Consider the following 18,099-nt stretch of genomic DNA (forward strand, 5'->3'; position numbering starts at 1 on the left):
TGAGGAGTTGTTTTTTAAGATCACTCATATGGGGAAAAATTTGGGCTGAAATCCAAGTGTGAGGAACCCTGTTGTAAGTCATCAGGAGAGTCCATGTCCATCTGTTTACATTTTACCCTTCCATGGAGAACCAAAGTTCAAGACAGGAATTTTCCCTCAGGGTCCCCCCGGGGGGATAGGTCTCAGCCTCACGCATGCTGTGTGTACCTGTGTGTGACTCCTTAACCTGGGCTGATCCCAGACCTCATCTGTCTTCTGGGCCCCTGACGCTGTAAAAACTGAAGCTGTCCTTAACCTCAAGCTTCCAACTTTTGTTTAAATGTTTTAGGCTCTGGGGGACGCCTGGGTGGCCCAGTCTGTTCAGCGTCTGCCTTCGGCTCAGGTCAGGATCCCAGGGTCCTGGGATGGAGCCCTCCATCGGGCTCCCTGCTCAGCGGGGAGTCTGCTTCTCCCTCTGCCTCCCCCAGCTTGTGCTGGTGCTCTCTCTCTTTCACTCTCTCTCTCAAATAATAAATAAATAAAATATTAAAATTGTTTTTTTAGACTCTGGGTATCCTTTACCTTCTTGTCAGCTCATTAAACAATTTTTTCTCAATTCAACATTTTAAACAGTTTCTCGTAGGAGGGTACATCTTACACGGTAAGTCTGTGCAAATTTGTGAAATCAACAATTCTCTCTCCATCGACTTGAAATAAAACACAGAGAAAAGCACTGCGTGTAATTCTGGTTTTATTGCTTATTAATGATGTCATTCCATACAATTTCAGGTAGACGGACTTTGAGAAAATACACTCAGAGTGCTGAACAGATGATGGCAATACAGATGAGAATGTTTCATCAGTGTTTCCCAGAAGGTGGTCAGAGGCACCACCTGCCACCGTCACCCCCTAAATTTGTACATTTCATATAAAAAGAGTAAAAATAGCTCATTGGCATTTAACTAGCATTATTCTTTGTCATCTCTGAACCACAAGAAGCCTGAACAATTTCAGAATCTTCAGAGCAAAACACGGTTTGTTCCACGAGCAGATGTCGTAGTTTCAGTTTCTTTAAAAACAAGCAAACAAATCAACACAACAAAAACCATGTACACACAACCCCCAGAACAAAAGTTGGCCATATTCCGGTGGTCTTGAATTTTAATGCTTTTGTTCTATTAGTTCAAGATACCAAATGTGATTCAGCTTCTGAAAATCAGATTACACTTCTTCACCATAATTGTATTTACTGTGTAACTCACACGATTTAACCGAGCCTAACGTTAGCCCAGTAAAAGCCACGGACGTAATTTAAACTGCTCGTATGCTAAGGACGTGTCTCTACAAGTTCATTATTCTTTAAAAACTCAGACCCGAGCTGCACAGGTGTAATTGGAGGAACACAGCCTCCCCTTCTAGAAATATTTATTTCTAGAAGGTTTTTCTAGGGTTTTCCAGCCGGGAAGCAAATGCAGTCACTGGGAATCACACAGACACATCAGTAACTTCCTGGTTACACGACAGTAATAGGGTACCCTACTCGTGATTAAAAAAAATAATCAAGCCTGTACTATGATTCAGCATTTGAAACACTTCTATGTCTATAACTAGGAAGATGCTCAAGCTGAGAAACCCACGTGGATACTTGAAAAGAAACAAGACTTGAGAGGTGGTTTTATGTTAAACCATTTAGGAGACCTGTTACCAGACAACCAAAACCACACAGTAGCAGATAAACAGGAATTTATTAAAACCGCTGTCTCCAACAATACAAAAATTAAATATTAAGGCATCTTTTACTCCCATCTTGGTATATGCAGCAAAGAGAAATGTTTTCAGTGGGAATCAGCACTTCTATTCAAATGCTTTTGGATGCATTTGGCAGATTTATTTTTATATTCTCCTATTCCACATACGGCTGAAAACTCTCACGGGCAAATATCATGACCCAAAGGAACAGGATGAACAGATAGTTATTTACTAAAAAGAAGCAGTTCACCCTCGAAAAATAAAAAGGAACTACAAAGAATATTATGTAAAAGTTCAAATATTAGTATTTAAATTTCTCTGGAGCAATTTATGCTTCACTAATTAAGAGAAAGAAGAGATGAAGACTTTATTAAGACGAGAAGTCTATTAATATGGATCATGCCGCAGAGTAACTGTGTACTCAGTATTCTGATCCACTGGGATGAGAGTTTCAAAAGGGCTTCCTACTCCTTTAAAAAATATCACATCCACTAGAATAAGAGCATATAAATTCACATTGATTATTTATTATTTCCCATTTTGTCCATTTACAAAGCTCAACCATCTTCATAAAGTATACTAAACAGTAACATTTCACCTTTTATTAAGGCAAGTTTGTGAAAATAATTTAATACAACCAGATCTCTTCATGAACTTTCAGCTTAAAACGTTTTTTACATAAGAAACATACAAAAAAATTGTGTTTTATAAAAAGCCACCTCAATACCAGAAAAGAGTAATGAAGGATTTTGAACCCAGTTTACTTCTTAAAGGATGTTCTTCCCTTGTCTTCAATTCCAAGTACTATTCATCATCTTTAGAGCCAGTTTTGCTTAACTATAAAAGACAAAAAAGGACATCATCAACAAGATTAAGCTATCATATTACTTGAGTTCACTGTTTTCACTTACTATGAGAAATAAATATTTATAGTTGATAGAACAACAGACAACAAGGTTCATGTAACTTAATACCAGCTACAGCGTTCAACGTATTTAACTACTTTTCAACTTCAGGCTCAGCTACTTTAAACACAATTCTTTAAAAATACAACCTCAATAGAGCAAGGGGGGAAAAAAATCCCTTGAAGCTTTCCAAGAAATAAACTGGAACCAAGAACATACAAAAGGTGCCACTTATAAAATGAATGACGTTCTTCTATCATTTTCACAATAAAGACTTCAAAAATTTTAAATACTGTGGTAAAAAAAACACCACATAAATTAAGTACAGTTTTAAAAATACAATAAAGGGGCGCCTGGGTGGGTCAGTCTTTAAGCGTCTGCCTTCAGCTCAGGTCATGATCCCAGGGTCCTGGGATCGAGCCCCGCATCGGGCTCCCTGCTCCGCGGGAAGCCTGCTTCTCCCTCCCCCACTCCCCCTGCTTGTGTTCCCTCTCTCTGTCAAATAAATAAATAAAATCTTTAAAAAAATAAAATAAAAATACGATAAAAATCTTAAATTGCAAGTCTTTTCTGATAAAAATCTATAGAATTTAGCAAATGCGGGGGAGGGGGAGGAGTTCCCAAAGAATACACAGACAATTCTGACCAGAATAAAGACCCAGCCATCAAGAAATCCCCAATGAACCCAAACCCTGAGAACCCCAGAGAATGTAGGAAGCTGTGAAAAGCAGAAACTGTTAAGGGTAGCAGTTCTCAAACATTCTGGCCCCAGCTCCTCTTCCCACTTTGAGGATCTTAAAGGAGCTTTCTTTTAAATGTATATTAAACCTACAGTGTTTGAAATTAAAACTGAGGAATTGAGTTCATGTAAAAATAACAACAGACTCATTCCATGATCACCGAATAACATTTCTTAAATGAAAAGCTGTGTCTTCTAAAACAAATAAAACTTAATGCGAAGAATAGTGTTGTTTTACATTTTTGTGAATTTCTTTATTCCTGAGCTCAACAGAAGACAGCTGGGTTTTCACAAATCTGCTTCCACAGTAAGGCAGGTAAAACAGAAAACCATGAACAGAAACACAGTACGAGTACTAAGAACAAACTGAGTTTTTGTTTGTTTTTTTGAAGATTTTGTTTATTTATTTGAGAGAGAGAAGGAGAGACAGTGAGAGAGCACAAGCAGGGAGGAGAGGGAGAAGCAGGCTCCCTGCAGAGCAAGGAGCCCGATGCGGGGCTCGATCCCGGGACCCCGGGATCATGATCTGAGCCGAAGGCAGATGCTCAGCCGACTGAGCCACCCAGGCGCCCCAACAAACTGAGTTAATATAAAAATGCACATACTTAGATTCTAAACCTACTCACCACCTTAGAAAATTCTGGAAAACACAAGAATACAAAAGCACACATTCTATTAGTGCTCTAAGAGAAGAGTATTAGTGATGGCATCATTATACTTCATGGAGCCCCTGGTAAACACCACTGTCCACTTGTGAGAGAATGAGGAAAAAAGGCAAACAACACCTTAATATTAGGATGTAAACAGTTTTGACCTTGCAGAGGCCCAGAGGCCTCCAGGACCTCCCAGGGATCCCAAGATCATATTTGGAAACTACTAGCTTCGGATAACAGATTCTGAGTCCAGACCCGCCTACGTGCTAACCTCCCTCCTAAAAATACCTTCGCCTATCTCCCAAGATTACTGGATTATTTCAATCTTCATTTCCTTTATATGTGTTGCAATTCTAATTTATATTAACAAGGACTCTGAAAAACAAGCAGAAAACTAAATTTCTGGAGCTAGGCAAGGAGGAGCTAACTACCACCTTTGGATTAATCGGATTACTTTCTGAGCCCAATTTCTGCTGACGGCTACTGTCTGGGAAGGATGCACTCTCATTCTGAAGCCTGAAGCATTCTAAGGAGGGAAACGACTTGGCTGGTGAGGTACATACAAGCACACCTAGGACAACACGGAGTATCCATCAGGCATCAGTGGAGGGGGGCGTGGCTAAATGAGAGAACATGGGAGAAGCCGCACCCACACAGACATCTTATGTGCGCTCAGCCCCTTGCCCAGGAAGCGGACAAGAAATACTGCTGCTTTCTTCCGATCGCAGCTCACCTACTCCCAGGTAATATTTCTGTACTAGGCACAAAGATTATTTTAAACAGTCTCTATAGCAAAGGTACCCCATGGCCCAAACTGCTGACTCGAACTCTAAGAATATACTGTTTATAAATTACCTGTATTTGTAGGTCCCCACTAAAATTCTAATCTTTAACTACCCTTGGATCATACTCATTACTTCTCACAGCAGTAGTGGCACTAATTGGCATGCAAAACTCATCTCACGAAGTCCTACAAAGAGGATTAACTAGGGGCGCCTGGGTGGCTCAGTCATTAAGCGTCTGCCTTTGGCTCAGGTCATGATCCCAGGGTCCTGGATCGAGCCCCGCATCGGGCTCCCTGCTCAGCGGGAAGCCTGCTTCTCCCTCTCCCACTCCCCCTGCTTGTGCTCCCTATCTCGCTGTGTCTCTCCCTGTCAAATAAATAAAATCTTAAAAAAAAAAAAAAAGAAAAAGGATTAAGTAAGCATCACTTTAATATACTGGAAGCTACCAATAAGAAAAATATTGAGAGAAGGTGGCAAAAAACTTCAAGGTGAAAAGTAAACAATTTTAAATAAGAAAAACAGAAAATCCTTCTTGACAATGATGGGAAACTCCATCTAGGGTTTGCCCTTAAAACATATATATGAATTTCTACTAAGAAATCAAAGCATTCCTTTCCATGCCTTGTTTCTTGTTTCCACACTACCGCTAATCCAGAGTCATAGCTAGGCATGTTCCTTCTTCAGATGTACTTACGTAAGCAGTCATACTTCATGATACTTATAGCTTAGTTCTACAGATTTTCCATTATTTAAATAAAGGAAATCTAAAACTGAAGGTGTAGGAAAGAAAAGAATGTGAAAGATATTTCAAAAATACTTACATGCTGAAGCAAAAAGGGAAACAGCCATTCCAGTAAAATTCAAAGGTTGAGGGGGGGAAAAATGAAGATATAAATTTCATTATTTGATGGCAGATTGATAACAATGTTTTGAAACCCAGAATATAAGTATTATATTACCTTCACCACATCAACCCAGTTCCATCCTCGAGGCAGTTCTCCTTTGTGATCTAGAGGATAAAAACAGTAACTTTGTAAGACCAAGCAGTAATTTTTAAAGCAATTAATACTCTAACAATAAGCTTTTGCATACCATTCTACACAACAATAGATTAAATACAGAATAATAGATAGATCTACACAATAATAGATTAAAATTTTAAATCGGGCGCCTGGGTGGCTCAGTTGGTTAAGCGACTGCCTTCGGCTCAGGTCATGATCCTGGAGTCCCAGGATCGAGTCCCGCATCGGACTCCCTGCTCGGCAGGGAGTCTGCTTCTCCCTCTGACCCTCTTCCCTCTTGTGCTCTCTATCTCTCATTCTCTCTCTCTCAAATAAATAAATAAAATCTTTAAAAAAAAAAAAAAAAATTTTAAATCATGTATTATTAAGCTGGAAAACCAGTTTATCATCATTGTGAATTGAAAGCACTGTTCTCCTTGGGATACTTGCAAAGTAACTCAGACACGCTCCCTTTCACATTTACCCTATTTCCATTCAAGACAAAACCATGATATTAAGACAAAAACATGGAGGTGAGTTGGAAACGCCAGGAAGAGGAACTAATCAATTTCTTAGTTTCATGCACTTGTACAATTCTACCCCTTTTTATAAGGTCACGGCTTTTTTAAGTGAGACGCTGTGCTACTTTACTGCTTCATGAGGGTTTTTAAACTACGAAGCTAGGCTCAAGACAAGAGTCCTTATAAATCAATGTCTGGTCTCGAAACTCAGAGGAGGCCTGGTCAACTTATTTATTAACTTTTGTGGTCTGATAAAATATTCATTATTTAGCCTAACATTGTTTAATCTGACAGGTCTTTAATCTGTTGGGAGTGCTTGAAAACAAGCCGAAACTTTATATAAAAAATTATAGTTTACAAAGCAACTTCATTCTTTTAATAGAATATTCAAACTTGAAGAACAGTTTACTAAATGTAAGTGTTTTAGTATAAAAAGGTGTGATTTCCTTTATGCTTGATATAGCTCTATACATCTCGTTTTATGAAATCATCAAAATCTGCATTTAAAACCAATACATTAATTTTACACAAGGGAAACAGAAACCAACCTCATGGTACTTACAGGACAGAGGCAGCATTACTGGACCTCAATCTTAGATGCTAATGGTTCTTTTCTCCTTTAGGCCAATAAGAATCTTATCCCACTGTTTATTGGTTGTCAGGGGTGTGGGGGCAGATCACCAATTTTGTTAACTAAAACTTACTCACGGTCCTTTTAAAGTTTTATTTAGAATGCAAGCTCCAAGTCACAAATTCCTATACCGTAAGTACAGAAAGATAGTGCCTCTTAGGTGGGCATCATCAAAAAGATGGAGGTGGGGAAACAATAATGAAAGGGAATGATCATAGGTCATTATGTATGAAAGCAACAGGTAATGAACTGACAGAGATGCTACAGCATTAAAAAAGACATTAACCAAAATTCTAGAAAACAGATTGTAATGACTAATAATTCACTGCTTCGGTTGTTCATGCTTTAATATTAGGTATAATGGATTCCCAGATTTGTTATTTCACAAACTATTGTGACTTCAAAATGTATTTTGAGGGCCAACAAAGGGTTGCAATCTTTTCATTCTGCCACACAGGACGTTAAACATAAGCAAAAAAACCTGCCATCCCTTTATAAAAGGGCATTATTTTAAACTTCCTCACCAAAGTAAAAGGGTCAGTTCTTTTCGAGAAAGGGCAGCTTGTAACCTTACACCAACACACACACGTACAGACGTAGTATACGTGGACACACTTGTGTATATGTATATAAATATATACATTTCCTTAACTGGAAAAAAAGTTTACAGACTGATACCAATTTGCAAATTTTCAGGTTAAATAAAGAGATCAGATATTACTGGTGATATGAGAATTATAAATTCTCTTCTAAAGGTCCATAAGATGACTCTGGTTTAGGAGACACAGAAATTCTATTCTTAAATCTTATTCCAATTGTATAAATAAATCAACTACAGGTAAAAACATTACATTATTTATTGTGCTAAGATCTAATGGCATACCAGACTTCATCTCAAATGAAAGCTATAGTTCAAAAAATATTTAGTAATACACATATCTGCCAGAGAGGTAAACAAAGAGGAAAATCCCAAACAGGTCAGAAAGGGTACAGGTAGGATACACTTTTGTATGCTACCCTGTTTCTCAACCTCGAGACTCATTTACAGCCATTTTGCCACTTACTTACCTTCCCCTCAAACAGCGATCGCTTGTGGTCAAGTAGTAAATATTTTCAATATAGATCTGTGACCCAAGACAGTGTCCGATCCAAATGTTCCAAGGATGAAGAAGAGAGAACTACTCTTCTAAATCGAAATAGCCTTATTAAGCACTCATATCACACTAAAAAGCAACCCATTTGTCTGCGTTATAAAAAAAAAAACAACAAAACACAAACCTGTTTTATCTGCCAGCTTACGTTTCTGTGCTTTTGAAAGCTGTTCTTTTTTTTCTTTTTTCTTACTCGATGGGGCTGTATTAGGAGTTTCAACGGAGATGATACTGCTTATGGGTATCTAGAAAAAAACAAATAATTCCTACACTAATGCCTGAAAACTTATTGAGTTACACTAAATATGGCCACATCCTCAAACGAGTTGACGATTTTTAGATCTGTGAAGTAAAAGAATCCTATATTATACTATCCATTTATTAGATCAGGTGCCATTAGCACATTGCTTTCATTCTTCTAAAAGTTCCCATAGAGGGACTTACATAATGTTAGTTCCATTGTTATAACCAGGTCTCTGAAAAAGAAGACCTGATACCAACATTATGATGAAGCTCTGAACTTCTAAGGTAGTTTTATAATTCAGGTAATCTGCTTGATTTGGAAATTTAAATATGTCTTTAGAAAAATCACACATGCCTACCTGGAAAACCCTGATTCCCTGAAGAAATGAAGAAAATCTTCATGAATGAAGAAAAATATTTTAAGGGTGCTGGGGTGGCTCAGTCAGTTAAGTGTCTAACTGCTGATTTCGGCTCAGGTCATGATCCCAGGGTTGTAAGACTGAGCCCTGCATTGGGCTCCGTGCTCAGCACAGAGTCTGCTTGAGATTTTCTCTCCCTCTCCCTCTGCTCCTCCCCCCTGCTCTCTCTCTCAATAAATAAATAAAATCTTCAAAAAAAATATTTTAATTTGGATTCATGTAATCAGAGTGTGATAGGCAAAATTTAAAATGCTTACTAGATGCCAAGCATTGCTATAAATGTTGTCCATATATTACTCATTTGATCCTTACTACAATCTTATGAGGTAGATACTATTATAATCCCTGTTTTACAAAAGAAGAAACTGAGCACAGTGAGATTAAGACATTGGTCCCCTTTCCCCCATCAAAAAAAGTCACATGGTGAGAGGTGCAGTGAGGATTTCAGGGCCACCTGGTGTGGCCCATAGCCCACCAGCTCTGCTACCACCTTCTATCGCTAGAGAGCCACCCTCAGTGTTCTTCTGTGTTCTGTTGGGAACGTAGAAGGCAGACATGCTCAAGTAGAAGACAACAGAGCAGCTGCTCTCAGAAAGCCACCAGCCTGGTTCACAGAACTCAACAGACTGTGACCACGGAAAGTCTTTTAGCACATGACTGGGTGCAGCTCTAAAAAGAGATGCCTGCGGTCATAAAAGGTGATGATTTCCTAAAATACTTTTAGAAATAAATTTTTTTTTTCCTATTAATAAAGTCTCTTCAAGCTTGCATCACGTTCAAAGTGAACTGGGGCAAGACTATTGACAACTAAAGAAGGCTCATGAAGAAAGTAATTTCAAATGTATTTTAGCACCACATCAGAAATCCTCAATCTGAGCTTCATATGAAGACATTAAATACATTTAAACAAATATTTGGTTCAACACCACCTCAGTTTTTGGTGGGCACATGAGTATTCTAGTCTTATATGAAGGATAAGATCTAAAGGATATGATTTCATTTTTAAAATTAAATAGACACTAAAAAACCTAAAATTTACTATTCTTAATTTAACTCAGATACAACTTATTTTATTTATTTTTTTAAAGATTTTATTTATTTGAGAGAGCAAGAGAGAGCAAGAGCTGGGGGAGAGGCAGAGGGAGAGGCAGAGTCCCCACTGAGCAGGGAGCCCGATGGGGGTGCTCCGTCCAAGGACCCTGGGATCATGACCTGAGTTGAAGGCAGGCAGTTAGCTAAGCCACGCGCGGCGCCCCTAACTCATTTTCAATCTAACACAATATCTCCTTCCAATTAAAGAAAAAAAAAAAATTAGCAAAGCTGAAGTAGTAGCAAAGTGAAACCAAAACGAAGCATGAGCTTACCGTAGAATTCACGGGCTGGTGATTCTCCATGAACTGCTCCTTATTGTCCTTGGCATATTCAAACAATGTGTAGGTCATGGCGGTCCCAAGATTGACCTCCACTGCTTCCTGTAACTTGGCTAATATGCTCTGCTTTACAGCCGATGATCTAAAACGCACAAGAAACATATTGCTGAGAGAAAAGGAAGAGACAGCATTACAAAAAAACAATGAAAACGGAACACTACTCACATGGTGTTGTTAAAAAAAGCGTTCATAGATATAATTGGAGGTGTTTGGGGATATGTTTCTGTCCAGGAAATCTCTATTAAGAAGGCTTTGGGATCACCATTTTCACCTATCTGAAGAAAAGGGAAATCTTAGGCTTGTAAAAAGTGATACAAAGATAGAATATTTCATTATGACTTTTAAAATGATGAATTATTGCCGATGCTCATGATCAGACCAGAAACATAGTATTCTGAAAAGTTCAGGGGTACAGGCTGAGACTTGGCAGGGGGTGACAGCCGTATTAATAGAACCTGACTTGATGTCCATGGCCTGTCTCTCCAACCAGCCCTCCAGCTTTTTCCAGTATCAGGACTGTCTTATATGAATTTTTGTTTTCATCAGAGCTTTCTGGGGATAAAGATAAGACATCAACTGTGGGGGACAGGAAGAGAATGGACAAAAATAATAATCCACCAACTTGAAAGACCTAATCTTTGCCCTAAGTTTTCTAATTGCCAAATCAGAAGAGGTGTTCAAAACAAGTGACTGATATACATTAGCACAATCCCAAGACCAGAAAAGGAAATGTAAAATTTAGAGAAAAAAGAAAAGGTAAAGAGACAAGGTTTAGGAATGCCTTAGGCTGGCTGAGAACTTTGAAGATCTACTCTCTTAGCAACCTTCAAATATGCGATACGATGTTACTAACTACAGTCACCATGCTGTACATTATATCCCTAATTTTTTTTTATAACCGGAAGTTTGAAACTTTCCACCCCCTTCACTTGGATAATTTAAACATGTCTTTTCTATTTCTTTTGCTCTCCCCAAATTTGTATTTGAAACATTTTAATCTCATAGAGAAACTGGAATAGGACAATGACCACTCATTGACATGTATCTATCTTATTCACCAAATACCTTTGCCTCCATCCACTTCTCTTTCTGTTACAGAATTGCCCCCTCCCCCAATGGGGGTGACTTTTTTTTTTCCTTTGGTTTTTGTTGAACTATTTGAAAGTAAGTTTCAGACATGATGAAACATCCTTAAATATTTACAGGGTAAAGTATCCTAAGAATAAGGACATTCTCCTCTAGAACTACACTACCATTGTCACACCCAAGAAATTCAACATTGATACAGAGATATTATCTAATTCGTAATCCATCTAAAAAGTTCCCCATTCATATCCAAAGTGTCCTTTAATAAACCACCTTCTCAACCCACAAATCCATAATCCACTGAGGATCATGGATTACATTTGGTTGTCAAATTTCTTTATTCTGCTTTAATTTAGAACAGTCCCCAGCCACCCTGCCTGCCTTTTAAATATCTTTCATGACAAAAAGAATCTAAGGCCAGTTTTCTTGTATAATGTCCCCAGATCAGGACTGTTTCCTGCATCCAATTCACATTAAATATTTTGGTAGGGATACTACACAGGTGATGGGGCATATTCCCACAGCATCATATAAGGAGGCACATAAGATCGTCTGGAATCATCACTGGTGATACTAAGCTTGATCAGTTAAGGTGATGTTCTTCAAATCTCTTCAATGTAAAGGTACCTTTCCCATTTTGTAATTAACAAGTAATCTGTGGAGTGACACTACAAAACCATGTGAATATACTGCTTCTCAACAACTTTTCACTCAAAGGTTTTAGCATCCATTAATGAGCCTTGCCTGAAATGATCATCATGTTGGTGGTTGCAAAATGGTGATTTTTCTAATAAAACTATGGAATGATTCATGAGTCAGCATCCCATCCTTGCATAGGGCTACGCTGATCTCCTCTGTAATATTTTTAGTGTATGTGCTGCTTTTTAAAAATATTTATTTTTAGACAACAGCAATAGATTGAAAAAATTTTCACCCCGAATTGTCACTTGATTCACCTTTACTCTCTGACCACTAATTTTTTATTCCCTTCCCCTCGCCCTCAATCACAAGACACACCAATATCAGGTGAGGCTTAGAAATTATGTCAGATAGGGGCACCTGGGTGGCTCAGTCGGTTAAGTGGCTGCCTTTGGCTCAGGTCATGATCCTGGGGTCCTGGGATCGAGCCCCACGTCCAGCTCCCTGCTCAGCGGGAGAGCCTGCTTCTCCCTCTCCCTCTGCCTGCCACTCTGCCTACTTGTGCTCTCTATCTATTTGTCGAATAAATAAATAAAATCTTAAAAAAAAAAAGAAATTATGTCAGATAAACTTAGGGACCTGCTGATATACACCTATGTAAGTTGATGACATCATCAGTTTATGCTTGTGTTTCAAATACAGAGATAATGAAAAAGTGGTAAAAGTTACTTGCTCTATGCAATTACTAAGTCCTTACTCCAGGTATGTGTAGAAACAAGGTGCCATGTGTCTCCTACAGTCCTAGGTACAGAAAATACAAAAATAGAGATAAGACCATTCCCGTCTTCAAGGGGAGCAGACATTTAGGTAACTCGCGAAACTGCAGCACGATTAAAAGTTTAAAAGAAACAGAACAAAGTATGAAGAAATAGGGAATGGTCAATTCTGCTTTGAAGTCAAGGGAAAGCTAGGAGACAAGGCCCAAATACAGAGGAGCTTGAGTCAGGCATTAAAGGAGAAGTAGGCTGGATGAGGGACGTGAGGTGAGGGAAAGAGCAAATGGCATGTCCACAGGCACAGTATTAAAAAAATGCATGGGGGGGGGCGCCTGGGTGGCTCAGTCGTTAAGCGTCTGCCTTCAGCTCGGGTCATGATCCCAGGGTCCTGGGATCGAGCCCCGCATCGGGCTCCCTGTTAGGCAGGAAGCCTGCTTCTGCCTCTTCCACTCCCTGCTTATGTTCCCTCTCTTGCTGTCGCTCTCTCTGTGTCAAATAAATAAAATCTTAAAAAAAAAAAAAATGCAGGGAAATGTTCCACAGGCTACTGTGTCTAATGAATGGTAGTGGATGGGAAAGTCTGGAGAGGCAATTTGAATCAAAGAGAAGAGCCTTGAGTGTCAAGCTAAGGAATTTAATCCCTATTCTATAGGCAGGAGAAACCCATGGGGAAGCCCTTCTAAACGAAAGAATGGGGTAACTAATTATGTGTTTCAGAGAGCTACCTAGTCGTCTGCAGGAGGACTACTGGTGAGGTGTGGGGGCAAGCCTCCGACCGAACTGAAAGGGGAGAATCATTCAGGAGGTTACCAAACCAGTCTGCTAAAGAGGAACTGAGGGGTCTGACCAGGACCTAGCCAGACCTGCACCCTAGGTCCTCTGGCTCTCAACACAAACAAGCTTTCCAAACCTCACATTTTATACCCTTGAAATCCATCCTGCAGTCACAGCAGAGTATCCATCCTGTAGGACTTACACATGTCCTACTACATTGTGTATACTGTGGTCAACAAGTAACCGCTGTTAATACAGATATTTGGGAAAGTATGGGGCAGTTCTCAATCTCCTACTTGCTAAGGGGTAAGTAGCAGTGTTTGGGGAAGTCTGAGGAGGCAGCTGGATTCAAATCAAAGGGCCTAGGACTTAACCCCAGTGTTAACCTTGGCCATTAAGTTTTTTTATTGTTCTATCCATGGAGCAGTGTAAAGACTGTTGAGCTTGAAAGGGAACTGAGAGGAGCTAAACAGAGAAGAGAGTCTCTAAAGAAAGTAATGATAAAGAATTCATCTTCTGTAATAGTCTATAATAATGACACCTAAGGATCACTTATCACATAATTTATTTTAAACGATGATGTAAATAACTAAGTCTTATACAAAAAAACTTTCTCACACCACTACTACTTATAATCATCTGGAAAAATGCTTTATGTTACTTATTTACAAAACAAGATACTGGTGCTGTTTCATGTTGAGAACAGTTATGAGCAAATTCCCTTTTAAAGAATATGTAAAAAATATTCACATATATTAATTATATGGAATTAGGAAAATATCAAGTTTTCTTGACTGTATCATGGTGGGGGGGGGAATAATACTAGACTTGGAATAGAGACCTGGATTTTAATTCTAGTATTTATCAGCATCAGCTGGGAAAGCTTGGGAAGTTATGACTGAGAGATGCTATCTTTAAGGTTAGAAGGCAAGACCATATAATTTCTAAGGTTTCTTCCACTTCTAACATTTGATAATTCTGACACAACAAAAACAAGTTTATCTTAGTTTTTCAAAGTTTCTGAATTGTTTTCAAAAGCTAAAAATAACTGATGTCACGGTGATGAGCTTTCGTCCAAAGGCTTCAGAAAATCCAAAGATGTAAGAAATTTAAACCGTTAAATTTAACAAACAAAATCATTTAAAAAAATGAAAGCATCTTTAGCAACCTTCAATCTTTTCTAGCAAAGTGGCAAGGGCTCCTAGTCATGTCACATCTTACCCTGTATTGAAATGACACTGGACTTAATTCCCGGAAGCTTTCATCTCCTTCATAAATAGAACGTAGAGCTTCCAGTTCCATCTGAAAAAATGAATCAAATGAGTTTTGTTTAGTGGTATAAGTGGATTAGAAACAGAGGGTCTTTAGTTTCTGATTCAAGCCCACTCAACTATGTAAAACTTAGCTACTTCTAGATGGCCTTTGATGTTTGTAATATGTGTATATAACGTATATATGTGAGTGTAGCGACACAATATTAATACTAATACTTACTTTAAAATTATGTGCCAGGCCTCCTAAGCATTTTACAGTGCACTATCTCACTAATTCTCACATTAATCCTGGGAAGAATATCTTATTTTCGGGCGCCTGGGTGGCTCAGTTGGTTAAGCAACTGCCTTCGGCTCAGGTCATGATCCTGGAGTTCCGGGATCGAGTCCCACATCGGGCTCCCTGCTCAGCAGGGAGTCTGCTTCTCCCTCTGACCCTCTTCCCATTCGTGCTCTCTATCTCTCATTCTCTCTCTCTCTCTCAAATAAATAAATAAAATCTTAAAAAAAAAAAAAAGAGTATCTTATTTTCTCCTTTCCAGCAAGGAGGAAAATAAGTCAGTTTAAAGCAACTCCAAAGCATGTGTCCTAGGCTGGGGTAGAAAGAGCATTACACTTGGAGATGAGAAATACAAAGCACAGTAATTCCCCACTGTTTACATGTATTATTTTTATTTGTAATCCTTCCCACAGAATGATATGAAGCTTGAAAAACCACTTACAGATCATAAAAAGAACTTAAAAAAAAAAAATGATGGTTAGAAAAAGGTTTGACAAGGATCTACCCAAGATGGAAAAAAGGACTGCAAGAGAAAATGTAACTAATAATCCTTGCCTGGAAATATTTCTTAGAACACTGTGGGCTGACAAATGAGAAGACTCAGTCACTGTTGTGACTGCTGATGAATGGGTGAAGAAGAGAAGCAAAGAAAGACGGTACTTTGGTACATCTTTTAGTTTTCAAAAAGATGCATGTCATGAATGCTACAAACTAAAGACAGACAAAATTTTAGAATAGATTATTAAAGAAATAGTTTGTGGGGGCCTAGGGGAATAAAGAGTAGCAGTCTGTAAGCCTTGGCAAGCATACGAAAAACAAGATAAATGTAAGCAACCCTTATGAGAGAGGATAACTTGATTTGGTACATCAAGGAAAGGCACAGAACAGTCTACCTGGGTTTCTCTTGCTACCTTCACGTGAAAAAAATACAGGAATTCAACTGGATTCAAGAAAAACCAAGATTAGATTAGAAAGAACCACCTTACTCAAAATATAGGGCTACTCCTCCTGCCCTTAATCCTTTCCTGTATTTTAACTAATGAGTAGGTCAGTAACAAAAATTGAAGGCAGCCTCATGAAACTGATGAATGACAATTTGATGGAGCAGTGAATCAGGCTGGTGGCTGACTAAGAATTCAAAATGTCCTCGAAAAACCATCTAATGAGATGAAATTTTATAGGGTAAGTGGAAGAACTTGTCTTTAGATCACTAAACATACAAGTAGAGGATGAAAGACAAATTGCTTTGTACAGAAACTTAAAGGGTTGTAATCGACAGTAACTAACTGTAGAAAACTGTGATGCCACAATTTTAAAACAGGACATAAGTAAACTTAATCTGTCCACAGACACACAATTTCAAGACAATGAAGGAACAAAAAGAACGGACATATGGAAAAAAGCTAAAAGGAATCATTTACTGTGAGAAGAGGACATCTGAAAAACGGGGCAGAAAACTGATTTCAAAGATCTGAAAATCAGTCATGTGGAAGAAGAATGGAATTCTATTGTTAAAATGGAGATCCTTGGGCCCCCCAGGAATTCCAATTCAGTAAACCTGAGGTACAGTGCAGGCACCTGTTTTTCTAACAATCACCCAGATGATTCTAAGGCAGTGCTCCATGGGCCAAACTTGGAGAAATATGACATGATAGGCTCCATGCTTCACAGTAAGAATTTGTTGGTGCCTTGACTTAGAAACTCACTTGGCAAGAACAGTTTAGAAGGGATTTCACCAGCTTGTTGGACTTTGGGTCCTTTTAAGGTTAACTTCCATTCCAGGGATTCTATCACATTTATCTTGTAAAAGTGCTAACTTTCGACAAATATATTTTAAATGAAGAGTGAATTACTTATCTAAGAGACTCGGATTTTAGTTCTGATTCTACCCACATGTTCACTGTGCAGCCCTGGGGCATCCACTTTACCTTTGCAAACTCTTCTCCTCATCTGGACACATTACACAATTAGAGGGCTCCCCTAGAGATGACCTGTATCATTCCCCGATCATATGATTCAATGTCAAAGTGGCATTTCATGAGAAAATAGCTGAGCATAAACTCTACGATTCAGGTGGTACGTGCATGCTCAAAATAGCCTTAATTTCCATTGGACAACTACCAGATGGATAAATGATTCCACCAAACAGAAAGGCCAGAAATCGGAGGCAGTGTCATTATTTTCCTCCACCGGAAATTTAACTATCTCAATTAAGTCTCTCCCTACCAGCCAAGAAATTTTAAAATTTTAAGGTAATCAGATTCCAAACAGCTTAACTCCGTACACAAGCGCTAAACAAGAACACTGGGGATTTAAGGCGAGGCAAGAGCACTGGGTCGCCTACCAAGGACACGCATCCTTATTATTAGGGAGGCATGGGGTCACTCCCGGGCTTGCAAAACTGAAAGCTACAGCGGGAGCGGAGGCAGAGGTGGACCCTTCCCGTTCCCGTGTGCTTGGCATCTCCTCGCAGGACACCCGTAAACTTGGGGCACCCCAGCCAGGCTCCGTCCGCTGCAGGGGCGAAGGAACGTGCGGGGCCGCTCGTCCCGGCGCCGGGACCCGGCAGGGCCCCGGGGGGCTCAGCCGCCGTCTCTCGGAGCCGAGGCACCGCGCCGGCGCGGGGAAGGGGCGTCCAGCCAGGGGGACTCACCTCTTGGTCCTCGTTGGCACTCATCGCGCCGGTTGCGGGACGCCCCCCGGCAGGGCGTCTGCGACAAGGAGAAAGGGAGAGCAGTGGCCCCGAGCCCGGGGCGTCCCCCTTCCGAGCCCTGGGCTGCGGGAGGCACACCCCTCGCACGGCGGACGAGAGTCACGCGCGCCACCGGCCTCCGGGCAGCGCGAAGCTGCCTGCGGGCGGTCTGTGGGCGGGGAGCCCGAGGCCGCCGAGGGTGGGGCGTCGGGGCGACTGGGGAGACGCCGCAGGGCGGTAGCGGCAGAGGCTCCGCCTCCTCCTCCTTCTCGCTTCTCCTATTGGCTCCTTTTCTCCCCACCCCTGTTTCCTACTCTCGTAGGAAATGGAGCGTCTTCCTACGTTTTGTGGAGCCGCGTTAAGTTTCGGGACAGC

At 40.0% G+C, this 18,099-nt stretch overlaps 1 protein-coding gene across 1 annotated transcript; it reads right to left on the reverse strand.

The window, feature by feature from the left end:
• Nucleotides 1-713: 713 nt before the first annotated feature.
• On the reverse strand, nt 714-17,905 carry RWDD4 (RWD domain containing 4). Its single transcript, XM_088020907.1, is given in 9 exon segments — nt 714-2,565; nt 5,632-5,648; nt 5,651-5,765; nt 5,767-5,819; nt 8,242-8,359; nt 10,141-10,288; nt 10,372-10,481; nt 14,703-14,783; nt 17,686-17,905. Coding segments are annotated over 9 exon segments (699 nt in total). The 5' UTR covers nt 17,710-17,905; the 3' UTR covers nt 714-2,532.
• Between the last annotated feature and the right edge of the window lie 194 nt (nt 17,906-18,099).

The sequence above is a fragment of the Eumetopias jubatus genome, unplaced genomic scaffold (genome assembly GCF_037043125.1).
Source record: "Eumetopias jubatus isolate StellerSeaLion01/CBP00866 unplaced genomic scaffold, mEumJub1_p1.0 scaffold_2, whole genome shotgun sequence".
Taxonomy (NCBI): Eukaryota; Metazoa; Chordata; class Mammalia; order Carnivora; family Otariidae; genus Eumetopias; species Eumetopias jubatus.